Source organism: Phocoena phocoena, chromosome 10 (genome assembly GCF_963924675.1).
Source record: "Phocoena phocoena chromosome 10, mPhoPho1.1, whole genome shotgun sequence".
Taxonomy (NCBI): domain Eukaryota; kingdom Metazoa; phylum Chordata; class Mammalia; order Artiodactyla; family Phocoenidae; genus Phocoena; species Phocoena phocoena.
The window spans coordinates 80055131-80078892 of NC_089228.1; the positions used below are offsets into that span (position 1 = coordinate 80055131).

Here is a 23762-nt window from a genome sequence, read left to right on the forward strand (position 1 = left end):
CCTTTCTGCCAGTGAGTGAAGTATTGAAGTATGGCTTTTTTTTCCTTCAGTTTTTTTTTAAACTTTTTTTTCTTTTTTAATTGAAGTTAATTTACAATGTTGTATTGGTTTCAGGTGTACAGCAAAGTGATTCAGTTATACATATTTACATATATATACATATATATATTCTTTCTCAGATTCTTTTCCCTTATAAATTACTACAAAATATTGAGAAGAGTTCCCTGTGTTGTACAGCACATCCTTGTTGGTTATCTATTTTATATATAGTAGTGTGTATGTGTTACTCCCAAACTCCTGATTTATCCCTCCCCAACATTTCCCCTTTGGTAACCATAAGTTTTTTTTTTTTTTCTAGGTCTGTGGGTCTATTTCTGTTTTGTAAATAGATTCCACATATAAGCAATATATTATCATATGGCATCTGTCTTTCTCTGTCTGACTTACTTCACTTAATATGATAATCTCTGGGTCCATCCACGTTGCTGCAAATGGCATTATTTCATTTTTTTTTACATAATTTATTTTATTATTATTTTTTTATTGGGGTATAGATGTTTTACAATGTTGTGTTACTTTCTACTGTGCAACGAAGTGGAATTCCCTGTGCTCTGCAGCAAGTTCTCATTAGTTACCTATTTTATATATATTAGTGTATATATGTCAATCCCAATCTCCCAATTCATCCCACCCTCCCTTTCCCCTCTTTGGTGTCCATAAGTTTGTTCTCTACATCTGTGTCTCTCTATTTCTGCCTTGCAAACAGGTTCATCTGTACCATTTTTCTAGATTCCACATATATGCGTTAATATATCATATTTGTTTTTCTCTTTCTGACCTACTTCACTCTGTATGACAGTCTATAGGTCCATCCATGTCTCTACAAATGGCCTCATCTTGTTCATTTTTATGGCTGAGTAATATTCTGTTGTGTATATGTACCACATCTTCTTCTTTATCCATTCATCTGTTGATGGACCTTTAGGTTGCTACCATGTCTTCGCTATTTTAAATAGTGTTGCCATAAACGTAACATGTTTTTTTTTTTTTTGGCTGTGTTGGGTCTTCGTTGCTGCAGGCGGGCTTTCTCTAGTTGTGGCGAGCGGGGACTACTTGGACTTTTCATTGAAGAGGCTTCTCAATAAAGAAGTCTTCTGCTCCCCCTGAATCAGTAAGACGGGTCAAGTGGGTCCCTGGTGTTCCCTCCTCATCCTCTGTGGAAGCCTGGCCACCATTTCCTTGTCCTGGGCCCACCTCACTCTGGCTGCCTTACTTGCTTCTTCCCCTGAGCCAAGGTCTTAGCACCGTCTGCACAGTGTTTCTGTTGCCCCACACCCTAAAGTGTGCAGCCCTGGGATTCATGACATGGCCCTTCATACCTCTCTCATCTTTCTCCCTTGGGCGGTGACTCCAACTTCTTGACAGTCTTCTTCAACCCTGAGAAAACCATTTCAGAGTCTACATTTCTCCTCTTTTCTGCTTCCTGGTTTCCTGGTCTCTCTCTCTGGGACCTGAAATAAACCTGGATCAACTTGAACTCCCATCTCCCTGACTCCTAACTTGCGCTCCATGCTTGCACCCCTAACTTGCAGCATGGCACGATCCACATGCTGTAATGTCTGGGAATGAACTTCCCTGATGACTTAAAGTCACTTTGAAATCTATCCAAAATAATACGTTTGACTGACAGAACAAGAATGGAGAGATCATGACATATGATAATGGAAAACAAAGCTTTTTGGTATCCACGTGGTGGGTTCATATGAGTTCATTTTATACATCTTTAAACTTTTCTGCATGTATGAAACTTTTTATAATAATATGTTAGGGAAATGTGATATTTATTAAAATATTCCACCAATCTGGAAATCATAAAGTACAAAGAGAAAAAACACACACAGCACCACCGACTAAAGATAATAACATTTTAGCAAATACACTTTCAGCTTATGTATACATATAGAAGTATGGACAAATGGATAATTATTTGGAAAAGGATATAATAACATCAAAACGTATTCTGTAATAGGGAATTCCCTGGTAGTTCAGTGGTTAGGACTCCATGCTTCCACTGCAGGGGGCACGGGTTCGATCCCTGGTTGGGGAACTAAGATCCTGCAAGCCGCGCAGTACAGCCAAAAAAACGAACAAACAAACAATAAACGTATTTTGTAATATATAATTTTTACTTATGTTGTCATGGGGCCCTTTGTTTTCAAAGTATAGTTGTACTCAAACTGCAATCACTGAAGAGCTTATCATCGTGTGAAAGTTCCATAAGCACTCAGCACCACAAGGGCCAGGAGGGTGTGCTTTGTGATTACTGTTAAATTCTTCACTCCTTGAATATCATGGCTGGACATGCAAGCGATGAATTAGCATTTGCTGAATAAATGAAAATATGTCCCTATGCTTTATAAAGATGTGGGTGTTGTTGTTAGTCTTTTTATTTATATGTAAGTCTCCTGAATCTCTTTAAGTCATTTTTTTTTGGTTCATGATTTTTGTTTCACATGATTTCAGGTAGTTCTGATCTTGAACTGTTCTCCTCTTACCTTCAAAGAGAAGCATTAACTAAGATATATACTAGGTATAATGATGGAACGTCATTTCCTTGGTTTTGTATGAGTTTCTTCAAAATTCTGAGAGCCATGTCCTCAAAATTTGTAGATTATTTTTTCCTGAACAGCTTTTCCTCTGTCTCTTCCTCCCCACCCCACTGCCCCCATCTCTGTTTAGAAACATCTCATTCATCCCCGAAACAGTACCACATTCTTCTGAAGGGCAGCTGGTCTCATGTCCCCCTACACATGCTACCAGAATATTTTCTGATGCGTTGCTGTCATTGTGCTCCTCTTGGATCAAAGGCCCTGCACTGTGCTCTGCAGGATCCATGTACTCCAGGCTCCAGTGTGGCTCTCAGCCCAAGCTCTAAGTACAACCACGAAATTCAATCAAGTAGAGAATTCCAGACTGGGTCTAAGTAAATCAAAATTTTGCTGAAAAATTACAACTTGGGTAAAACTGGTACAATTCTTCCTCATAGTCAATTTTTATAAAATACCTTGAGAATCAGGATGTTACATTAGTATTCAGAAATACTCACAGAGGTGAAGGTAATGTCCCTGCGATGCCAGGCACTATTTTTCTTGGTCCTCTGATCTCAGTGCCCAAAACACTAAACAGTCCACTTACTTTTTCAAATGCAGGGAGGTAACGGTTTGTTGTTCTTTCTCGGGTCAGCGTCATCTTGACATCCTTTTGATCAGGTGCGTTCACTGGCAAAAGCGTGATCATCTCACCCAAATCTGTCACACCTTCTGAATACATATCAATCCTGAAAAACAAAATGACCAAATTGTCAAATGTCTCCTGCCTTAGATTTTATAGTTTGAGAATGGATAAGAGTGGGACATCAGGAGGTGATAAAAGTAATTCTCCTCCACTGGGTGCATTTTTCTATGTCAGTCATTCAGTTATGAGTTTTACTAATTTTAACATTTCATTCTAGAACAAAGCCATTAAGGTAGACATATGTCTAATATTTTGGTTATACACAAATCAAATATAGGGACAAAGCACACCGGTGACCCATCCAGAGTCAGAGGCAAGAGAGAAATGGGTGAATCACTACAGGTAACCACTGAGACCACACATGGGGTTTGCCATGTCTGTTGTGGTGTGTTCTGTACACAGTGTGATGTGTTAGTACCACCTCAGTCATGTCCAGAGAGAGTCCTGGCACCACGGTCCCAGTCACATCCCTCTCCCTGTCCCATCCTGTTACACCACCAGGACCATTTAGATGCCCAATATCAGTAGTTCCTCCAACTATTTCCCACAGAACATGACTCCACAACCGTCTCCACATACGGTTGCCTGGCTCTGGCCTTGTTTGCATTTCTCAAGACTCCACCCAAAATATATCGTGAGGAGACTTCCCTGGTGGTTCAGTGGTAAAGAATCCGCCTCACAATGCAGAGGGCGCGGTTTGATCCGTGGTCAGGGAACTAAGATCCCGCATGTGGAGGGGCAACTAAGCCCTAGCGCCACAACTAGAGAGCCTGCATACCACAAACTACAGAGCGCACCACTCTGGAACCTGTGCACCACAACTAGAAAGAGAAAACCTGCACGTCACAACGTAAGATCCTATGTGGCACAGCTAAGGCCTGATGCAGCCAAAAATAAAATAAATAAATAAGTAATAAGTAAATCTTTAAAAAAAACAAAATATATCGTGAAATAGTGCAATTCTTCACACAGTTTCAACAATGTATATTCCGGGTGATTTTTTGTTTTTGTTCCATACAGGGCTTCCTATAGGAGTTTTTTAAAGTAAAACTTTATTGAAATATATTCACATGATATCATTTTCATCCTTTAAATTGTACTATCATTCTGAAACCATCACCACATTCTAATTCCAGAACATTATTTTTATCATTTTATCCAAAAGGAAATCCAGTACCCTTGACAGTCACTCTCCAATTCCTCCACATTCCAGCCCCAGGTAACCACTCAACTACTTTCTATTTCTATGGATTTGAGCATCTGGACATTTCATACATTTGGAATCATACAGTATGTGGCCTTTTGTGTCCGGTGTTTTTCATTTAGTACTTTTCAAAGTTCATTCATGTTGTCACATGTATTGGTACTTTACTCTTGTTCATGGCTAAAAATATTCCATTGTATGGATGTACCAGCCTTTGTTCATCAATTCATCAGTTGTTGGACATTTTGTTTGCTTCCACTTTTTGAATATTATGATCAACATTGCTGTGCACTTTTGTGTACAAGTTTTAGTGTGGATGTATTTTTGACTCTCCTGGGTATATACTTAGAAGTGGAATTGCTGAGTCATATGGTAACTATATGTTTGACTTTCTGAGTAACTGTTCACAGTTCATTACATGATTTTAGTATCAGTCATGTGGCCCCATCACAACAGAGAACAAATTTCCCTCAAATATGCCTGTATTGAATAAATCTGGCTGCTTCAGACTTACAGTAAAATGTTCCAGATAATCCTGGCATCTAGAGGACCAGCCTTTGTTTACTCTGTCAAGTGGTCAGTCCATATAAAGGACTGATAAATTAGGTTCCTGGTCATTATACTAAAATTTCTGAAACTTAAGAATCAATTCCTTTAGATCCTTCCCTTTCCATTCTTTATCCTCTAGACACTCAGACACTTTGTCCCTTGTCTCTAGCTGTTGGTGAGTGTCCAGCCTGAGCTCCTGGAGTCATGGTTCCAGCATCCTCCTGGCTTTATAGTTCACCTGTGTTTGGAAACCTCTGTCACTGTACTATATCCGTGGACCACATCCTCTTTCATAAGCTCTTGGTTCCACTCCAAGTTCCACTCTTCCCTCATCTCATAGGTCTCTGCTGTACTCAGTTATACCCACTAAGGTCTATACTGCTGTCGGTCATGATCCGTGTGAGCACACCCTGATCACTCAGAGAAGGACCTAGATCGTTCCTATTAATCATTGATGAAAGAACAGGAAAAGTACCGTACAGGGCTCTCTCTTTCATGTCTTTCCCATAGAGGTCGTATTTGGTGGCAATGTAGCTGAGAATGGCTCTGGTCTGCACCAGCTTCATCCCATCAGTTCCAACCATGGGCACTTGCTGGAACATCAAACTCCCTTCTTTTGAAAGAAATAGAGTGAAGTATTTGATGAATTATACCCTTCGAGGATGAAAAAATGTTGAAATAACTGCAGATATAAAATGAAACACTAAAATGATCTGGACCGCTTAAGCAGGATGGCATTTGGTTTTAGCTTGCTATAGTCCTTCTTTTGCCTATCAATCTGCCTTTTACTTTTGAACTTATTATTTCATCTCTCTTTTTATTTCCCATTCAGCTACATGGGAGGTCCCTTTTAATTCTGTGTCAATTTGTCTTCATGGATATTTTAGAAAGAAGTTGGAAGAAGCTGCAGTAGGTTGCCATTTCAAATGGGAAGTTCTCAAGTAAGTCTCACATCATATAAGGCAGGTTTTGAGAGATTTCTATGTGGAGGACCCTTTCCCTGCTCACCAATTCCGCAATACTGCTAGGATGTTACCTTGTCAAACTTGCCAGAGAAAAGAATTGAAGGCAACTGCTGGGCCTGTTTCTCCCCTCTTCTTTCTAATGCATTTTTTTCCTTGGGTGGGAGGGCTGTGTGGCATCCTGAACTGATACAGTCACTCATGGTGCAGAAAGGCAGGGAGTGCACAGAGAGGGCATTCACAGGGCACCGCCAAGGCCGGCTCCTTTAGCAAATACTCAGAGTTCCAGCCCCTCCTAGTCCTGAGTGAGCTGCAAGACCTGCTCAAGGAGCCCCACCCCTTACCTTTAACCATGCTTCTCCCTCTCCACTGACCCCACTCCCACCATGCACACACATGGCATTGCTGGGGTTCAACCCTCAACTTATGACTTGTACTAGATCCTCCCATCAGAGGAATTTAGTTTCTTGGTCTTACCATTTCTTAACTTATCCAAGTCTCCTGGAGTTTCCATAAATATCTCTTCAAACTGGAAAGCAGAAATAGTGAATTTTTATGATTTCATCCCGCAGCATTACTGAGCGTGCATTCCACAGCATTTTTGTTATTTCATTCCACAGCATGGCCTCTGTCTGGTGCAGACTATGGAGACTGGAGGATTTCTGAGTTTGGCAGGATGATCACACAGAAGACAGTGATCATGGCCACCTGGAAATCTGGATTAGAGCCACCAAGATAAAAGCATGGGTTGCAGCACGTAACTGCTTATTTTGCAAGTTCAATTCACCTCCACCCTGCCTCCCCCTCTGTCAGTGATTAGGTAGTGATTTGGGAGGGGGATATCACTGGTGGGAAGGGACTGGGAAGTTCTTCTAGTTATGGAGTTTTAATATCTCTCGAAAGACTTTCTCTCCCTGTGAGATCAGGACAGCGTATTGTGTATCCCCCAGCAGGGGGTATCCATGGGGCCACTGACCCCCAAGATGCTGCCACCAGGGACCTCTGCTGTATATTACCTCCCTCCATTCAACTTCATATTTTGAAAAGGGGTCTTGATGGTGAAAAGTTTGAGAATTGGGAGTTTCTAACTTGCTAAACAGTTTATTGTGGCTCTACATGACCCCATAGGGTCAGACTACACAGACAGTGAGGTGTGTGGGCAACAATTTATAAAGCATCCAGTTCAAGACAACATAAGGGATGGTGGGTGGTCACTGTGGGAGGGTGGCCGAGGTAGGATGGGACTAGCTGGTGGGCTGTTGCTTGTGAGACCGATGGAGATGGGGTTGTGAGGATCTGCCTCTGGGCCCAGAGAACCCAGAAGTCCCGACCAAGAGCCTCTGGTAAGCCTTGTCCCACACCCTCCTCTGTCAGGCTGGGCTGAAGAAAAGGAGGCCTGGGATCCTCTCAAAATCCCCCCCTACTTCAGCCTCCCGTGCTGAACTCACCCTGCCTGGGAGCTCTGAACACGTCCTTGAACCCCAAAGCTGGACCACAGCGAAAACTGTGGGTTGCTGATTTATAGAAATTAAACAACCTAAACTGGCACTGTTGGAATTTTTATGTACTTGTTTCTTCATGAACCTGATAACGGACAAGGCTAAAGTCCTGTGCATTCATGAAGCAATCGAGAAAGTGTAATCCCGAGGCTTAGGTAAACACGCTGTTAGGAGGCTAAGAGAGCACACTAGAGGTTCCCTTTGCAGGACAACACCTCATCTGAAACCCTCCTTTACTGCTTGCTCTCCCCTGAGGGACCAGATCTCTGGAGTCTGTCCATGACTCCGTCCCCCAGGAAACCAGCACAGAGTTGCTGTGTCCTTCTTACCTGAGTTAAGATGTGCTTTTCTCAGTGACACCTCTAGAGGGAAGCACTCAACAGAGTCCCACATGTGCTCCAGGGAATATGGCATTTTAACACTGTAAAATGCTTGGGTGTCCTCCTAGATGCCACCATCCCGCCTCATGCATTGACATAGTGAAGCTTGGGCTTTCCTGCCATATTAGCAGTCCCTCAGTTACCGTGAAGCTGGATGAATCAGACCACAGAAGCAAACTGCCCTTTATAACGTATGTTCGAACAGAAGAGGTAGCGTCTGCCTTCTTTATGGCGGCATTGGAGGGGTCCCATGTGGTTCTTCCTTGGACCAAATTCTCACCTATCAGTGGGCATCATTGTGAAATTGCACCAAACCAAGTCTCAGATTGCATCTGTCCTCACTCTGAGGACATAAACAGAGAAGCTTTGTTCTTACACAGCTGTCACCTTAGGTCTGTGAGGGGCTTTGAAACCAGAAAACTTCACTTACAGAGAGGAGCAGGGAGCAGTGTCAGTCTTTGGCTGCCATTATGCGCTTGTTCAAAAACATTAACTGGGGCTGAATCCTGCCTTGACTGTCCCCAAACCCTTCTAACTTCTCTCCACAGAAGAGGAAGCTCATTCCTTTTTTTCTATTGGAATTCTATATTTTTTCACTGCTGGGTGAATTTTATTTTACCATCTAGAGAAAGAGATGTTAGTACATTACCTTTATAGTATATGGAAAGGAACTAACATATGTTTAGTGTCTACCACATAGTGGGCATTTCTCATTTTTATCCTCATTTCATCTTCATAAAAACTAGTTGAGGTAAATTCTGTTATTATTCTAAGTTTACAGTTGAGGATTTTGATGTCTCTAGAGGTTAAGCGGCTAGCCTAAAACAAGTGGGGAACCTATTCAAATGCACTTTTATTTGACACCAATGTCTTGGAACTTCTCCATACCAGTGTTTGCCAACTATGGGTTGTGGCCCACTGTGGACTGTGAAATCAACACAACGGGTTCTAATTACCATTTTTCAATTGCAATATAATAATAAATACCAGGGTGTATCATACATAGTAAGGCTAAGTACTTTTTGCTAAAACTTTCATTTTAGTTACAGTTATGTTGTGTGTGAGTGTGTGTCTGTAACAGAGAAGACCAAGCCTGGCCCAGGCTAGAAATGCAAACCCATGGGTCAAAATATCTGTGTTAACAAAAATTGGGCAAGCTGGAAACTGTTAGGTGAGCCAACATAGGTTGTGAAAGAATTCACAGAAATATTAGCAAGGAGAGAAAAGAGAGCTTTTATTTACTTTCCAAGGGAAGAAAGGGGCCAGACACATAGAGTGGCATCGGCACCGAAGGGTGGGAGTTTGAGTCTTTTATTGGGCTTCAAAGGGCAAGGTGCAGGAAAAGGGGGTGGGTTTATGTCTATTCTGGTCCACAGCAGTGCCCAGGCTGGCTGTGTCTCTACAGGATGTGGATTTTCAGAGAATAGACTTGCAGTCTTCAGTAATTTTCCAGTTCTCGGGTGACTGAAAGAGATTTACAGTGGCCCTTGACAGGCACTACTCTATTGTGAACAGTGTTAGATGGGTTTACAGAAACCAAAACCCAAAACCAGGGACTTCCCTGGCTGTCCAGTGGTTAAGACTTCACCTTCCAATGCAGGGGGTGCAGGTTCGATCCCCCTTCGGGGAGCCAAGATCCCACATGCCTGCCGGCCAAAAAACCAAAACATAAAACAGAAGCAATATTGTAACAAATTCAATAAAGGCTTTACAAATGGTCCACATTAAAAAAATATATTTAAAAAAAAAAGTCTTGACTGAGGAAAAGCAAGCAGACGTAATATTTTAATCCAAGCTCCTTTTATTATTTTGAAATATTATTTCCTTAACTGTAAGTGGCGTCAGCAACTGTGATTAAAAAGAACAGAAAAAGCAGGTGGAAATGGAAGGGGAAAAAAAGGACACGCTCCTTGTGGAATGCATGGAAATCCCAAACACGTTTTAGTTAGAAATGCAATTTAGACCACTGACACGAAAACTCATTGATTGGTGGTGGTTAAATACCGTTTCCTCTCAAACAAAAGGTTGCCATAGTTGCAAAAATAACAACCATGTCATTACCACATTTTACCTGGGAAGCAACTAGAGTAAAGAATCTCAACCTAAATTTGCAACCCAGGAACTGCGTAAATCAGAGCTGAATTCAGGGCAGACCAGTAACAGATGTTATGTGGAGGCAGCCCTGGTTTATATCGTTAAGCGCAGTTCACATCCCGTTCTCTGGAGTTGTTACTGGAGAAGGGTATGGACCCAAGGACAACAGTTATGAAGAGGTAATCAAGGCCGCCAGGGAGGTGGAGCGGTGATGCATTTTGTTCCAGGCACTATCTATATGGTGTCACGAGGACCGATACCCTCATTCTACAGGGAAGGAGACAGAGGCTCAGAAAGATAAAACTTGCTTCGTCGCCAATGTGGCAGAGCCAGACGCCAGGTCTTTCTGATGCCAGTTTCACCATATGCCTCTCACCCTCAGTGGAAGAAAGGAAGCAAGCCATGAACTGGGGTTTGAAACATGTACCAAAGCCACCACCACTGGGAGCATGTGAGGGTCTCAAATATAAAGCAGGCAGAGATAGAGTCGGGCGGTGGACTGGGCATCCCAGGACTTTGACTCCTGAGTAGATAAAATACAGGACACAGGCAACACTTCGGACATACTTGTACCAAAAAACGATTTGTTGCTTATCTGAAATGCAAATTTAACTGGCATCTTGGACTTTTATTGGCTAAATCTACAACCCTACTCCTGGGTACCTTTTGTGTCTGGTTAGTTTGAGTCGGAGGCAGGGTCTTGGAATTGTCCTTAATAAGCAAATGCTTGATGATTCCTATGGTATAGACAGCAAACAGGGGATGAAAGAAGACGGAACATTCTCACACCTGGTGGGGGTCACATTCTACATGGGGAGCCGAGACTGTGTTTGTTTGGAAAGATGAGTAAGGATACAAGGCCGTGTCTAAAACGTCAGTGGGCGCATAGATACATGAGATCTTGTTAGGATACAGATCCTGATTCAGCAGGTCTGGGGCCAGGCCTGAGACTCTGCCTTTCAGCTCCTAGGGGCTCCCCACGCCACTGGTCTGGGGCCGCACTTGAGGGATAAGCGTGTACCATGTGAGTAGTTCAGACCCGAGTGCTCTCCAGATGGAGCCGTCCACGCCACGATGGGTGGGAGACACTGAGGCCCGCGGCTGAAGTCTCAAGAATCGGGGTTTCAGACACAGCGTTCTGCCTTGATTACAGTCAGGCTGTTGGTCTTAATCTTTTGCTTTGGGCAAGAGACACACAAGGCACTGTTCAGCCAGAATTGTTGACCTCGGGGTGTTATCTCTTTTCTATCAGCGATTTCTGCAGTGTTCTGACACGTGGGGCAGAACATTTATTTTCCGGCAGATACCTGTGTTAAAGGATGCAGAGATCTCATTTCATCTTTCTGTCACTAGAGTAAAGCATCCACTTCCCCACAATCCCACTTTTCAATGCTTAATTCTTTTTGAATTACAGGGAGCAGGCCTGAACTGTGGGCCCAGACCTAGAGAGACTCCTAGGGGGCAAACCCCAACTGCAGGAGGGCCAGGCAGGCATTTGGGAGCGGACAGGCTTCCCTGCCCTGGACCAGCCGCCGTGCTGCCACCAGACGTGTCTCTGTTGTGGATTTCTAGGCCTCCTGGCTCATACTGGCCGACTTGGAGGCAGCTGTCATCTTCAGGGTCATCAGCACAAATCTCTACTCCCCGTTGCAGGTTTGGAAGGAGAGAAAAACTGAGATTTACGGAGGAGGGTCTGCCATGCGCCAAGCATTGAGCCTAAATCCACCATTGGATTCACAAACTCACCTGATTTTTAACTTTTGTTAAATTCATTTCATGTGTGTGAATAAACATCTGTCTTTAGAGTTTATAGACAAACCGGACACTGCAAGGGTATCTTTTTGCTCTTCTTGACGTAGATTCCCTGATTAAACAGAAGATGATTTTGGAAATTGTTCAGGTAGGGGAGAATCCTTCACATGAAAAAGGCTTTGTAATTCCATTCCCCAGGAGAGACTAGGGCTGCCCCTCCCTTTTGGCGGATCATAGAGAGAGGTCTGAGGATGGGCAACACCGCAGGAAAGAGGCAGTGCTGTCTTGTAATAAGGAAGAACAAACCTGACTCCATATTAGATCTGGTCCTTTTCGTGTGCTTAGTCATGCTGGCTCTGCACCTTCTGTAAAAGAATGTTGCCTGTAGGCTGAAATACACAGGATAGCCCGTTCTCAAGACTCTGACCTTTGAAAGTATGGCACTTTTCCATTCATTCAGAGATAAAAAGTTACAGAACAGACAACAATATTTGTCTTGCTGGAGACGTACAAGAACACTGTGACCAGACCTACATGGACAGCTGCAAGAACAAAGGCTTCACATCCCTGCTGGGGACTGGCCAGCACCAAGAAGTCTGCAGCCACCAGCCACACCTCTCCCCTTTTGGTATAAAAGAAGCCTGAATTCTGACTCAGGTAAGATGGTTCTTTGGGACACTAGTCCACCATCTTCTGGTCTGCTGGCTTTCTGAATAAAGTCTCTATTCCTTGTCCCAACACCTCATCTCTCGATTTATTGGCCTGTTGTGTAGCGAGCAGTAGGAGCTTGGACTCAGTAACAGTAACACCACCACCACTACCAGGGAAGTGAAAGTGAATCACCCACCCCCCTCTTCCCACCCTGGGCCACCAGTCTAGAGGACCTGCTTATTAGAATGCCCTCACCAGAGGCTAGGCCAAGCAAGGAGGTCCCTGCAGGGCTGGACTCAATGCCATCAGAAGTCATGCTGTGAAACGAGATGGAATGCTCTCTCCCCAACAATTTCTGGATCTTTTTAAAGCCTTGTGTTTTATAATCACTTTTTATTAACTTTGGAAGAAGAAGGCGCCTTGGCCCTGGCGGGAGCAAGCCTGGCTTCTTCCCCTTGTCCGGGTCCTGGCTCTGGGAATCTCAGTCCTCAGGGTTCTCAGGGCCTCAATTTCCTCACCTGTGCAAACTCAAATGATCGTATGCCTCTTGGAATGTTGTTGAAAGGATTAAATCATATAATAGATATAGAGCACCTGGAAGAGAGCCTGGTCCATAGAATATGCCTGGTAAATGTTACTTTTTTCTCATGACCTTTGTCTAAAGCAATCTCTAATCTCAGTGTGGTGTAGTTACAGCATGAGGGACCCTTGATCCCTGATATATCCATACCTATTTCCTGATACCTGAAATTCCTTTTCGAAGGGACAAAGCTTTTACTACAGTTAAATACGAGGCATAAAGGACAAACTGTAGAGAGAGGTTACATAAATCTGAGAACTAATTGTGAAGGGGAAGAGAATCCAGAAAGAACAGGATCCCAGATAATGGTGATGGTTGCACTACAGTGCAAATGTGTTTTGTGCCACTGAAATGTACACTTAAAAATGGTTAAAACAGTAAATTTTAAGTCATGCATATTTTACCACCATAAAGCACACATAAGAGACATATATACAAACCAGAGATATCTGTTATTTTATAAGAAGAAAATAATTTCCAGGAGGACCAGAATGCCCCTGACACACCAACACACCCTTAACCCTGGAGAAAAATCTACAAGGGAAGCTGTGATGGGCTTAGAGAATGAACTTATGGTTGGGGGGGGGGATGGGTGGAGGGAAGGGATAATTAGGGAGTTTGGGATTGACATGTACACACTGCTATTAAAAACGCATAACCAGCAAGGACCTACTGTAGGAACTCTGCTTAATGCTATGTGGCAGCCGGGATGGGAGGGGAGTTATGGGGAGAATGGATACCTGTATATGTATGGCTGAGTCGCTTTGCTGTGCACAGCATTGTTAATGGGCTATACTCCAATACAAAATTTTTAAAGTTAAAAAAAAAAAAAGAGAGAAGCAGTGATGAACACAGAAGCAATGCTAAGAAAGCGGGGTGATGTTGAAAGCTGACTTGACTCATGAAACAATTAACTCAGGATCCACCATCAGTGCCCCCAGGGCAACTTCCCAACCTTTCACAAACTGGCAGAGAGAAGAAATGGCAATACTTGTAAGCCCTAGGGGCAATCTCCCAGACTACTCCAGCTGCAACCCATGCAGGACACACAGGTGGGAAAGATCTGCCTTAAGCGGCCCAGAATATTCATGGTCAAGTACTAGAACAGTCTGCAAATTCCTGCCCTTTGGGAAAACTGCCAGTTGAATTACAGCTTACTTTTGCATTAAATCCTATTTTCTTGAGATCATACCTCAAAGTCCTTAACTGATTTAGGGTCTTCTGAGATTTCCCCAGCAGGAACAGCGATCAACCTGAACAGGGAAAATTTGGGGGTGAAGGTAGTGTTCTAAAGCTTGAGTGAGATGCTGCTTGCACAGCTATCTAAACTTACTAAACATTATTGAACACTTTATATCAATTATCCCTCAGGGATGCTGCTTCAAACATAGCAACGTGGCATTTGTAGAAACAAAACCAAAAAAACATTGAGTTGTAAAGGTAAGATCTGTCCCCTTTATTATTGTTTGTTTTACTTCAGTAAAAAGTTTTATGCAAAAAACAATGCACCAAGTTCCAGTAGTGTAATAATCTGAAAGAAAAAAGTCCACCCTTGCAAGATTCGGGGAGGATCCAACAGATATTGGACGGGAATGGGCTTGGGGCAAAAACCGAAATACACTAATCATAGCCTTAATGGCTGCTGAAGGCTATGAATAGAAACACCAGGTCCAAGTTTGGTGGGAAAGATCTACCCTAAGCAGCTTTTGGCAAGAAAGAGCTCTTTGCAGGAAAGAGCTCTCTGCAGGAGGCCCCTTTTGTCTTGACACTATCCTTACACTAGGCACCCTCATGTTCTACTCATCTCCTGCCCTTGCACACCTGTCAAATTTTTGATCACACAATACCTTGCCTAACCTGTTGGTTCTTTCCGTAGATTAAGGAAGTAGAAATGAAGAGTAATTAACAGATGACCAGATCTCTTCCCTAGCTTCCCCTTCAGTAGTCTTGCGAACAAACTGTGTGAACAAGAAAACATCTAAAGAAAAATCTTGAGAAGTCGACAAGCCTGCACACAGTGGGGGATGGCGACAACTCCGACCCCCCCATCTCAATGATTAACTGAGATTACTTCCCTTTTAACCTTTAAAAACTTTCATGGCCAAGCAGAATATTTGGAGGTGGTTTGGGGGGACATTGAGTCTACCATCTCCCCAGGTTGCTGGCATTCTGATTTTTTTTTAACATATATTTATTTATCTAGGCTGCGCCGGGTCTCAGTTGTGGCATGAGGGGTCTTTCAGTTGCAGCACGCGGGCTTCTTAGTTGCAGCACGTGAACTCCTAGTTGTGGCATGCATGCGGGATCCAGATCCCTGACGAGGGATGGAACCCGGGCCCCCTGCATTGGGAGCGCAGAGTCTTACCCACTGGACCACCAGGGAAATCCCTGGCATTCTGATTAAAGCAACTTTCCTTTCTACCAACATCTGCCTCTCTCAGGTAATGATTTTTGAGTGGCGAGCAGCGGACTTGATTCAGTAACACTATTTCTTACCTATCTTCAGTCTGCCAAACTGAACACCAGGCCACTGACAAATATATTGAGAAGACCATGGGTCCCAACTTCGGGATCCAAGCTCTGGTTGAGCCACTCGTTACCGTGTGATCTTAGACAAATATGGCTCCTCCCTCTAGTTTGTCCCATCCCTAAAACCAGGATGCAATCCATGCTGGCCGCACACCACAGTGGGAGCTTAGCCTGTGGGGTAAAGGGCCTTCTGAGCCTCACTTTCCCCCTCTGTAAACTGGGGAGCTGTGGACCTGTGGGGTTCTGTCTGCCCAGCACCTCTCCTTTTTCTCCGGGTAACACCAGCTCCACTCCTCTGAGGAAGCTCTCTTGCCCCCTCCACCTGGTTCCGCTGCGGCTGTAGCAGCGCCCCAGGACCACCCTGGTCAAGGGTAAGCCAACCACAGAACAAGGAAGAGACTGAGGCCAACACGCAATGAGATGTGGGCAGTCCTGGTGGTCTGAAGTCCCTGAATTCACACTTGCTCTTTCGAACATATGTGCAAATAAACCCCTTCCTTCTTTAAAAGCAATAACCACAACTCGCAAACCACCCTCCACTCCCCCACCCAAAAAATAAAAAACGGAAACCAAAAGCCAACCCCTCTCTCCCAATTTTGCTTTGGGCTGGTGACCAAGTGGGAGCGACCATCTCAGACTTGTTCTTAACTTTCCTCTCCCTGGCCCTGTGCCGAGAAGCTCATACAGCAAACACATGATTTGATGTCCGGGGTAGAGTTCAAAGGGATGATTAAATATCAACATCAAGTTAGGAGGGGCCATTATGGGGCCCCTGCCTAGGTTTTAATTCTTTGTATGCTGAGGCCCAAACAAACAAACAAAAATAGGCTTTAACTGAAATAGGGGAGATTCATAGTCACCTAGAAGAAAAATTCTCATTTGTCAGAGTTCCAAACTCCCGAAATGGGAGAGCAAGGCTGGTACCAGGAGCTCCGTCCCAGCATCTCCTGGAAGAGAGGACCAGGACCCACAAGGCCCCGCCCTCCATCTCAGTGGGCAGTTTGAGCTGACAGCCTTCACTTGCCCTTCTCTTTCCGTCCAAAGCTGACTCCCTGGTGTCGGAAGAGGAAAAGTGGGACCTTGAATGTTGCTGGGGGCCATTGGGATCTCTGAGGCTCACTTCCTTGGGCACCCAGAGTTACTAGCTTGTGTAGCAGGTCCTGGGCCCAAAGAGAACCCTATAAGGAAGGACAAAGTGATTAGGACTCTTACAGTAAAGACAGCAAGTTGCACTTAATGGGATTATCGGGCAACGAAAACTGCTGGGGCTTTAGGGAGCTGTGCCTTTGTCAGTGCCTTTGGGGTGCGTGCCAGGCTGGGGTCAGACCTAGGGCTTGTGTTCAAAATCCATGAAGCAGAACAAGGCAAATCTGGCTTAGAGCTTTGGGAACTCAACCACGAGGTGCTCGGCTTCTCAAGGGAGGCGCTCGGCTTCTCAAGGGAGGCGCTCGGCTTCTCAAGGGAGGCGGTGGGGCGAGGAGTGAGGGAGGATCCAGGAAGTGGTTGTTTTTGAAAATAATCCAAGGAGGAAAGGATTTTATCTTTCACTGTAAAAGCTTCCAAACTGTTTGAACCGTTTATCAAGACCATGCGATGATACTGAAAAGAAACTGGTTTATAGTGTTGAATCATCTCCAAACAATTTTTTTCTTTTTCCACTTAATTTCTATCAGGTCAGACTCTTGGCTTTGGTGAAAGTCAGAGGAAAAAGTCATCCCACACAGAGTGGGCCGGGTTTCCTCTGAGACACCATCCCTCTCTCTCCACCATCTTTTGGCCATGGCTGTGCAGGTGGGGGATGAGATGGGGCTGTTTGCTAAATGCAATCCCCAGGCTGGGCTTTGACTGACTGGAGCTCAGGCCTTACTGGGCAAGGGGTGCTGACTGGCCAGGGTTGTCATAACTGATGATCAGTCCATCCGTCCTCTGAATGGGGAGGAGGAATTGATGGGACAGGGTATAGCATAAGGAAGGTCACGTCCCACGGTGGTCCTGAAGAAGCAGCATGAAGTCTGGTGGGTCATTAAGTCATTTCACAAGTAAGGCCGTGAACCTGGATATATGCTCAGAAACCGATCCAGTGCGTTGCCTGGGCGGGACGTACCAGCAGCAGCTTAGAGTGGTAAAGTTGTGTACCCCAAGCCATTGGCAGGGGCCCTGCTCCAGACCAGAGACGCCCCCAGGAGGAGCCACACCTGGGCCTGGAACATCACCCTGAATAGCTCTCCATCCCTCGCCAAACACAGCCCTGACGGGGGCCAAGTTCCAAATTTCACGGCTTTAGAACATAATAGTTACCCTTAAAGAATGTATATCAAGGCTAGGGAATCTTTGGGTCAATTTGTGTAAACATTCTTCAGTTATATCTAATCTCAGTGTTACTTGGAATTGTTCGACCAAAGCAAAAGCTAGCCTCAGGTGTCTCTGTTAAGTGGAATAGGGTTGTCTTAACTGTCCAAGTTTTTTTCAGGGTTGCAAAATGATGTTTCCCAGACGCTCTCTGTCTCCCATGCTTCCTCTTCGGATTTACTGGTGTCAGCCATTATCTTACTCCTGATTTGTCATTTGCCACTTTTTTTCTACCCCAAATACTCAGCATCAATGTGGGTGTCAGAGAGATCCTGCCTCCTGAAATCTCTCCTCACTCTTCCCTCTATGGTCCTGGTCTTGATGCAGACGGCAAGAACAGTGCCCTCTGTAGGCCACTGCCGGAATATATCAGCCTCCTCTTTATTTACGCAGAACAGTGATTTCATAATCACTGTAACCATTAACCACAGTAGACGAGCTTAAAAAAATTTTCACACATCAGGATATTTTTCTTTAATAAATTTATTTATTTTTATTTGGCTGCATTGGGTCTTTGTTGCTGCGCGCGGGCTTTCTCTAGTTGCGCTGAGCAGGGTCTACTCTTGGTTGCGGTGCGCGGGCTTCTCACTGCAGTGGCTTCTCTTGTTGCAGAGCCCGGGCTCTAGGCTCACGGGCTCTAGAGCGCAGGCTCAGGAGTTGTGGCGCATGGGCTTAGCTGCTCTGCGGCATGTGGGATCTTCCCGGGCCAGGGATCGAACCCATGTCCCCTGTGTTGGCAGGCGGATTCTTAACCACTGTGCCACCAGGGAAGCCCCAAAATGGTTTTATATTGCCTTTAATTGGCATTTGCTGCAGATGGCAATATGGTTTTGTTCTTTTCAGACACTTTACTCCTAGAATCTACACTTTACTCCTAGAATCTACAGTTGCTTGGCGACATAAGCCGAGGCTGCAATTGGTTTATTAATTTGCCATTATAAGCCTGCTGCCTTTAGAACTGCAAAATGTTCCTGACAACTTCAACATAGTGGCTATCCGGGGGGCAGCTTCTTCTGACTCCCAGGCTGCAGGAACTTCTTAAGTGTAGGGATGTTGCTGATTCTTGTTTTAAATGCCTGAAATGTGAAACAGTAAAATCAGGGTCTCAAGAGCAGTCACAACCTTTAAGGAAAAACCAAAACTTTGTCATGAGAGGGAGAAGCTGAGATTGTCAGCTTGTGAGGCCCAGAGTGTTGACTCCAAGTTAATCCTCAATACACATTTCCTGGGTATTCCTGAGAAGGGTAATACAATTGCTGGCCTGTTTAGCATTAGTGAAATTTTCTTACTGAAGAATCATTGAGGGACTTCCCTGGTGCTGCAGTGGTTAAGAATCTGCCTGCCAAGGCAGGGGACACCAGTTTGATCCCTGGTCTGGGAAGATCCCACATGCTGCGGAGCAACTAAGCCCGTGTGCCACAGCTACTGAGCCTGTGCTCTAGAGCCCGCGAGCTGCAACTACTGAGCCCGCGTGCTGCAACTACTGAAGCCCGTGCACCTAGAGCTTGAGCTCTGCAACAGGAGAAGCCACCACCAGGAGAAGCCTGTGTACTGCAACAAAGAGTAGCCCCTGTTCACCACAACTAGAGAAATCCCGTGCTCAGCAACGAAGCTCCAATGCAGCCAAAATAAATAAATACATTTAAAAAAGAAAAATTGATACCAGTAGGTAATGCATATTAATAACTCTAGAAATTCATATTTCTTGAAGTATCAATTCCTGTTCTAGGAATTTATTATAAGGGAATAAGTATGGGTATGAAATAACTATAAGAATGTTAGCACAATGAAAAACTAGAAATAACCTATGATTCTAGGAAAATATAACTGATGATATAAATTATGTTACCTCCCTGCAAGAAATATAAGTCAGCAATTTAAAATGATATTATACATATATAAAAGGAAGGAGGAAGATCCCTGTATTGACAGAGAATGCAATGCATTGCATCGTTTAGTTAAAAAAAAAAAAGCCCAGGGCAGAACACAATATACACTATTTTCTGTCTTGTATGAGAAAGTGGGAGGAGGGGAGATAGGTATTTATTTATATTTTCTTATATCTGCATAAATAGGAACCCTGGAAGGGTACACAGGAAACCAATAAAAAAGATTATGGGGGTGGGAAGGTGGGAGGGCAGTGGTGAGAATGAGATTCCATAATTAATGCCGTTTTTATATTAGTTCTGATTTTTCAAAAAGATGTGACTCTATTGCTTAATGAAAATAAAATAAAAGATATTGCAGAGGAAATTGACATGTAAATAAACACATACATGTGTTGACATGTAAAAAAATGTTAAAAGCAGGCCACAGAACAATATTTAGTATGATGCCATTTGGGAGGAAAATGTAAAATAAGACGTCAGGAAGTCTAAGGCAGAAACATTTGGCTGGTAGGATTATTGTTCTTTTTTTTCTTTCTTTTCTCCTTTTGGTTTATATGAATGCCTTATGTATTTCTTTTTTAATAATTAAAAAATGCTATTCTTAAACTACAAAACCTATGGTCACCTATTAGAGAAAATGTTTGTAAGGAATTGGAATAGAAGCCAGGTAAGGTCTGGCAGTGGCAGGAATCATAGAGAGAGGTCTGAGAATGGGCAACACAGCAGGAAAGAGGCAGTGCTGTCTTGTAATAAGGAAGAACAAATCTGACTCCATATTAGATCTGGTCCTTTTCCTGTGCTTAGTCATGCTGGCTTTGCACCTTTTGCAAAAGAATGTTGCCTGTGGCCTGAAATATACAGGATAGCCTATTTTCAGGGCTCTAACCTTTAAGACTCCATTCATATAGAGATAAAGAGTTGCAGAACAGAGAATAACATTTGTCTTGTTGAAGGTTTACAGGAACATTGTGACCTGACCTACTGGACAGCTGCAAGAACAAAGGATTCCTACACCAGGAAGTTTGCAACAACTGACCACGTCCCTCTCTCACCTTCCCTTTAAAAGTGCTTTGCTGAAACCCTTTGAGGAGTTCAGGGTTTGGGTGCACAGCCACCCATCTCCTTGAATGGCCCTGCAATAAACTTTTTGCTCCAAACTCCCACATTTTGTTTTGTTTGGCCTCACTGTGCATTGGGCACATGAACTTGTGTTTGGTAATACTCTGAGCAGAGGCTCTGAGCCACTGAGGGGCTTCACGGGGACCCCTGGCATCAGGGGGACTTAATGGGGCAGAATGGTATGGTAGGAGCTGGGGAGGAAAACAGCACAAGCAGACCTGTCAGCCTTCTTCAGTAAAAACACACTCAAAGCACTACAAGAAATGGAAAGCACTAAATGTTTATGCTAGAAATCAAAATAATCTATTCTTTCTCCCTCCATAAGGTATTACTTCCTAAAAATCCTATCTGAACAGAAATCTCATATCCTTTCATCACCCTTGGTTTATTCCAATTCTGTTTGGTTAGAGGTTCCATAATTACACTTTGTTTGGGGATCCTGATTAAAATTTTGGTCCAAATGCAGTACAGCTCTAACAGAGCGTCCGTTTTTTCAGATTTCACTCTTTATTCTCATCAGCAGTAGGAAATGTCACAGTCCTGGATCCTGGAGGTGGGGGAGGGGACTTGCTGCGCTGTGCACCCCCCTCCCCCAGTTCTCGTCCGCCCCTCCCCCACTGCCTCCTGGGCTGAGGGGATTGGAGGGCCCTGGGAGGCGGGGACTTGGGGGGGCCATCTTAGATGTCAGCCCTACCCCGCCCTTCTCCCCGCCGTAGGATCCGAGCGCGCAGCTGTCACCGACCCGGACCCTGTGCCACACCCGCCTCGGCCAAATAGATCCCTGCAGCCTACCTTTTCAAAGACAGGGAAATGCCGGGGTTTAGCTTTCTTCACTGTTAAAGCTGGGTTTTCCTCTTTTTCCTCTGGGGGTTAGAACGCCGCCAGCGCCACCATGATCATAAGGTTCAGGATGCCATCGGCATACATGTAGATCCTGACAAGACAGGTGGACTCTCAGTCAGAGACGAACCTTTGAGTATGGGGTTTCCTGATCCGCCACTCTTTGGTGCAGTTAGATATTGGGGTAATGACTTTTGTTTTTAATTGAGGTAGTTGATTTACAATGTTGTGCTAGTTTCCGGTGATTCCGTCATACATACATATATCTATTTTTTCTTCAGATTCTTTTCCCTTATAGGTTATTACAAAATATTGAGTATAGTTACCTGTGCTATACTGCTATACAGTAGGTATAGTACTGAACAGGTCCCCCGACTGCAAATTCAGATAAAATTGTATAGTTTCAAGTCTTTGTTTCGTCTTAAGTTTACTCATCTCTGGTGAAACCGAACTATTCCTGGGAGGAAGAACCCAATCACCCTCGGCCAGGCCTAGCACAGAGTGGATGCCTGTGGTGTATAAATGCAAAAACCAAAACCAAAACCGTGGCCACTGATCTTCACCCTTCAGTATTTGTGATCAAATGGGGCCGCTCTTCCCATCAGTAGATGGGGTCTGCAGCCTGGGCTGACCTCATGACTTGCTTTGAATCTAAAAAAAAAAAAAAAAGGTTCTGATGAACTCAGGGGCAGGACAGGAATAAAGACGCAGACGTAGAGAATGGACTTGAGGACATGGGGAGGGGGAAGGGTAAGCTGGGACGAAGTGAGGGAGTAGCAGGGACATATATACACTACCAAATAGATAAAATAGATAAAATAAAATAGATAGCTAGTGGGAAGCAGCTGCACAGCACAGGGAGATCAGCTCTGTGCTTTGTGACCACCTAGAGGGGTGGGATAGGGAAGGTGGGAGGGAGATGCAAGAGGGAGGGGATATGGGGATATACGTATGCATATAGCTGATTCACTTTGTTATACAGCAGAAACTAACACAACAATGTAAAGCAATTATGCTGAAATAAAGATATTAAAAAGAATACATACCATGATATCCCACCCATATCAAGTAGAGTCTTCCATATTTCTTTAATCAAATTACAAGTGGATTTAGTGTTTTCTTAGAGTTTTTTATGCTGAGTGGCGTGTTTTATACGTGCTTTTTAAGTGTTTGTCACAAATGCAATTGATATTTGTAAAAGGGAGCTAAAACTTTCGGAAATTTGATTCAATATTGCACTAGAAGTTACTTACAAAGTAAAATCTGGTGTGGCTTTTGCCTTCATTTGTGATTGTGAGCGTAAGTGGAGTATGTGCGTGGTTTACTGCTGTATGGAAGCGTATTTGGGAATCTTATGGGACTCTTTGTGCTCACCGTTTTCCCCCACTTACTTCTGCTCACCCCTCGCACATTCTCAAGGCACGTAGGAGGTTGAAGGATGTAAATCGGGAATCCAGAATGGGATTCCAAGGGACAGGATCACTCCCCTCCCCGCCACCACCTCCAAGCCTTCCCTGGTGCCCAAGGTAGCCCCCAAAGCCCAGGGTTACAATGAAGGAGACCCCACTTTAGATAAACAGGACTGTAATCTGCAATCCTACCTTCCTGCCCAAAAGAAGGAAACTTTTTTTCTGGTCGTTAATAACCAGCCACTACTTCGTGTAAAAGTCTCAGCAAATGTCTGTGTGCCCCATTGATGGCTGTCTCTAGCCAGCCAGCTGCCCTTCCTCACCTCTTAGCCTGGGCTCCACAATATTCTGAATTGGGCTCCCAGGTGAACGATGGAGTCTCAGCAGGACTGCAGTCCCCACTCCAAACCCGCCCAGGAGGAACTAGAATAGCAGAGACAGAGGAGGGGCCCAATATCTTTTACAATCTCATACCCTAGCCAAGAGCCAACTGTTCCCCGGGATTCAGCACTGCAAGACCCTAAGGAGACGGCCAGCTTCTGGGAGGCAGGGATCTTGGCATGGTTCCTCCACCTCCGACAGAAGCAACCCCATGTTATCCCCGACACACAGTGGCTTTTACCTCAGTGTGCCACTTTGAGAGACAAGTTTCTTCATTTGTT

At 44.2% G+C, this 23762-nt stretch overlaps 1 protein-coding gene across 1 annotated transcript; it reads right to left on the reverse strand.

The window, feature by feature from the left end:
* Positions 1–1109: 1109 nt before the first annotated feature.
* LOC136129644 (glutathione S-transferase A2-like) lies at positions 1110–11607 on the reverse strand. The gene is made up of 6 exons (XM_065885973.1): positions 11571–11607; positions 10646–10719; positions 6487–6538; positions 5528–5660; positions 3196–3337; positions 1110–1163 (listed from the first exon to the last, which is right to left on the reverse strand). Exons 1-6 carry the CDS (start codon positions 11605–11607, stop codon positions 1110–1112), a joined length of 492 nt encoding a protein of 163 aa, XP_065742045.1.
* Between the last annotated feature and the right edge of the window lie 12155 nt (positions 11608–23762).

Coding starts and splice junctions, on each gene's coding strand:
- LOC136129644 (XM_065885973.1), bottom strand. CDS start 11,607: ATGACCCTGAAGATGACAGCTGCCTCCAAGTCGGCCA. Junction 5,661..6,486: donor CTTGGATAAGTTAAGAAATG/GTAAGACCAAGA, acceptor TTCTTTCAAAAG/AAGGGAGTTTGATGTTCCAG. Junction 1,164..3,195: donor ACCTCCCTGCATTTGAAAAA/GTAAGTGGACTG, acceptor TTACTGATTCAG/GGGGAGCAGAAGACTTCTTT.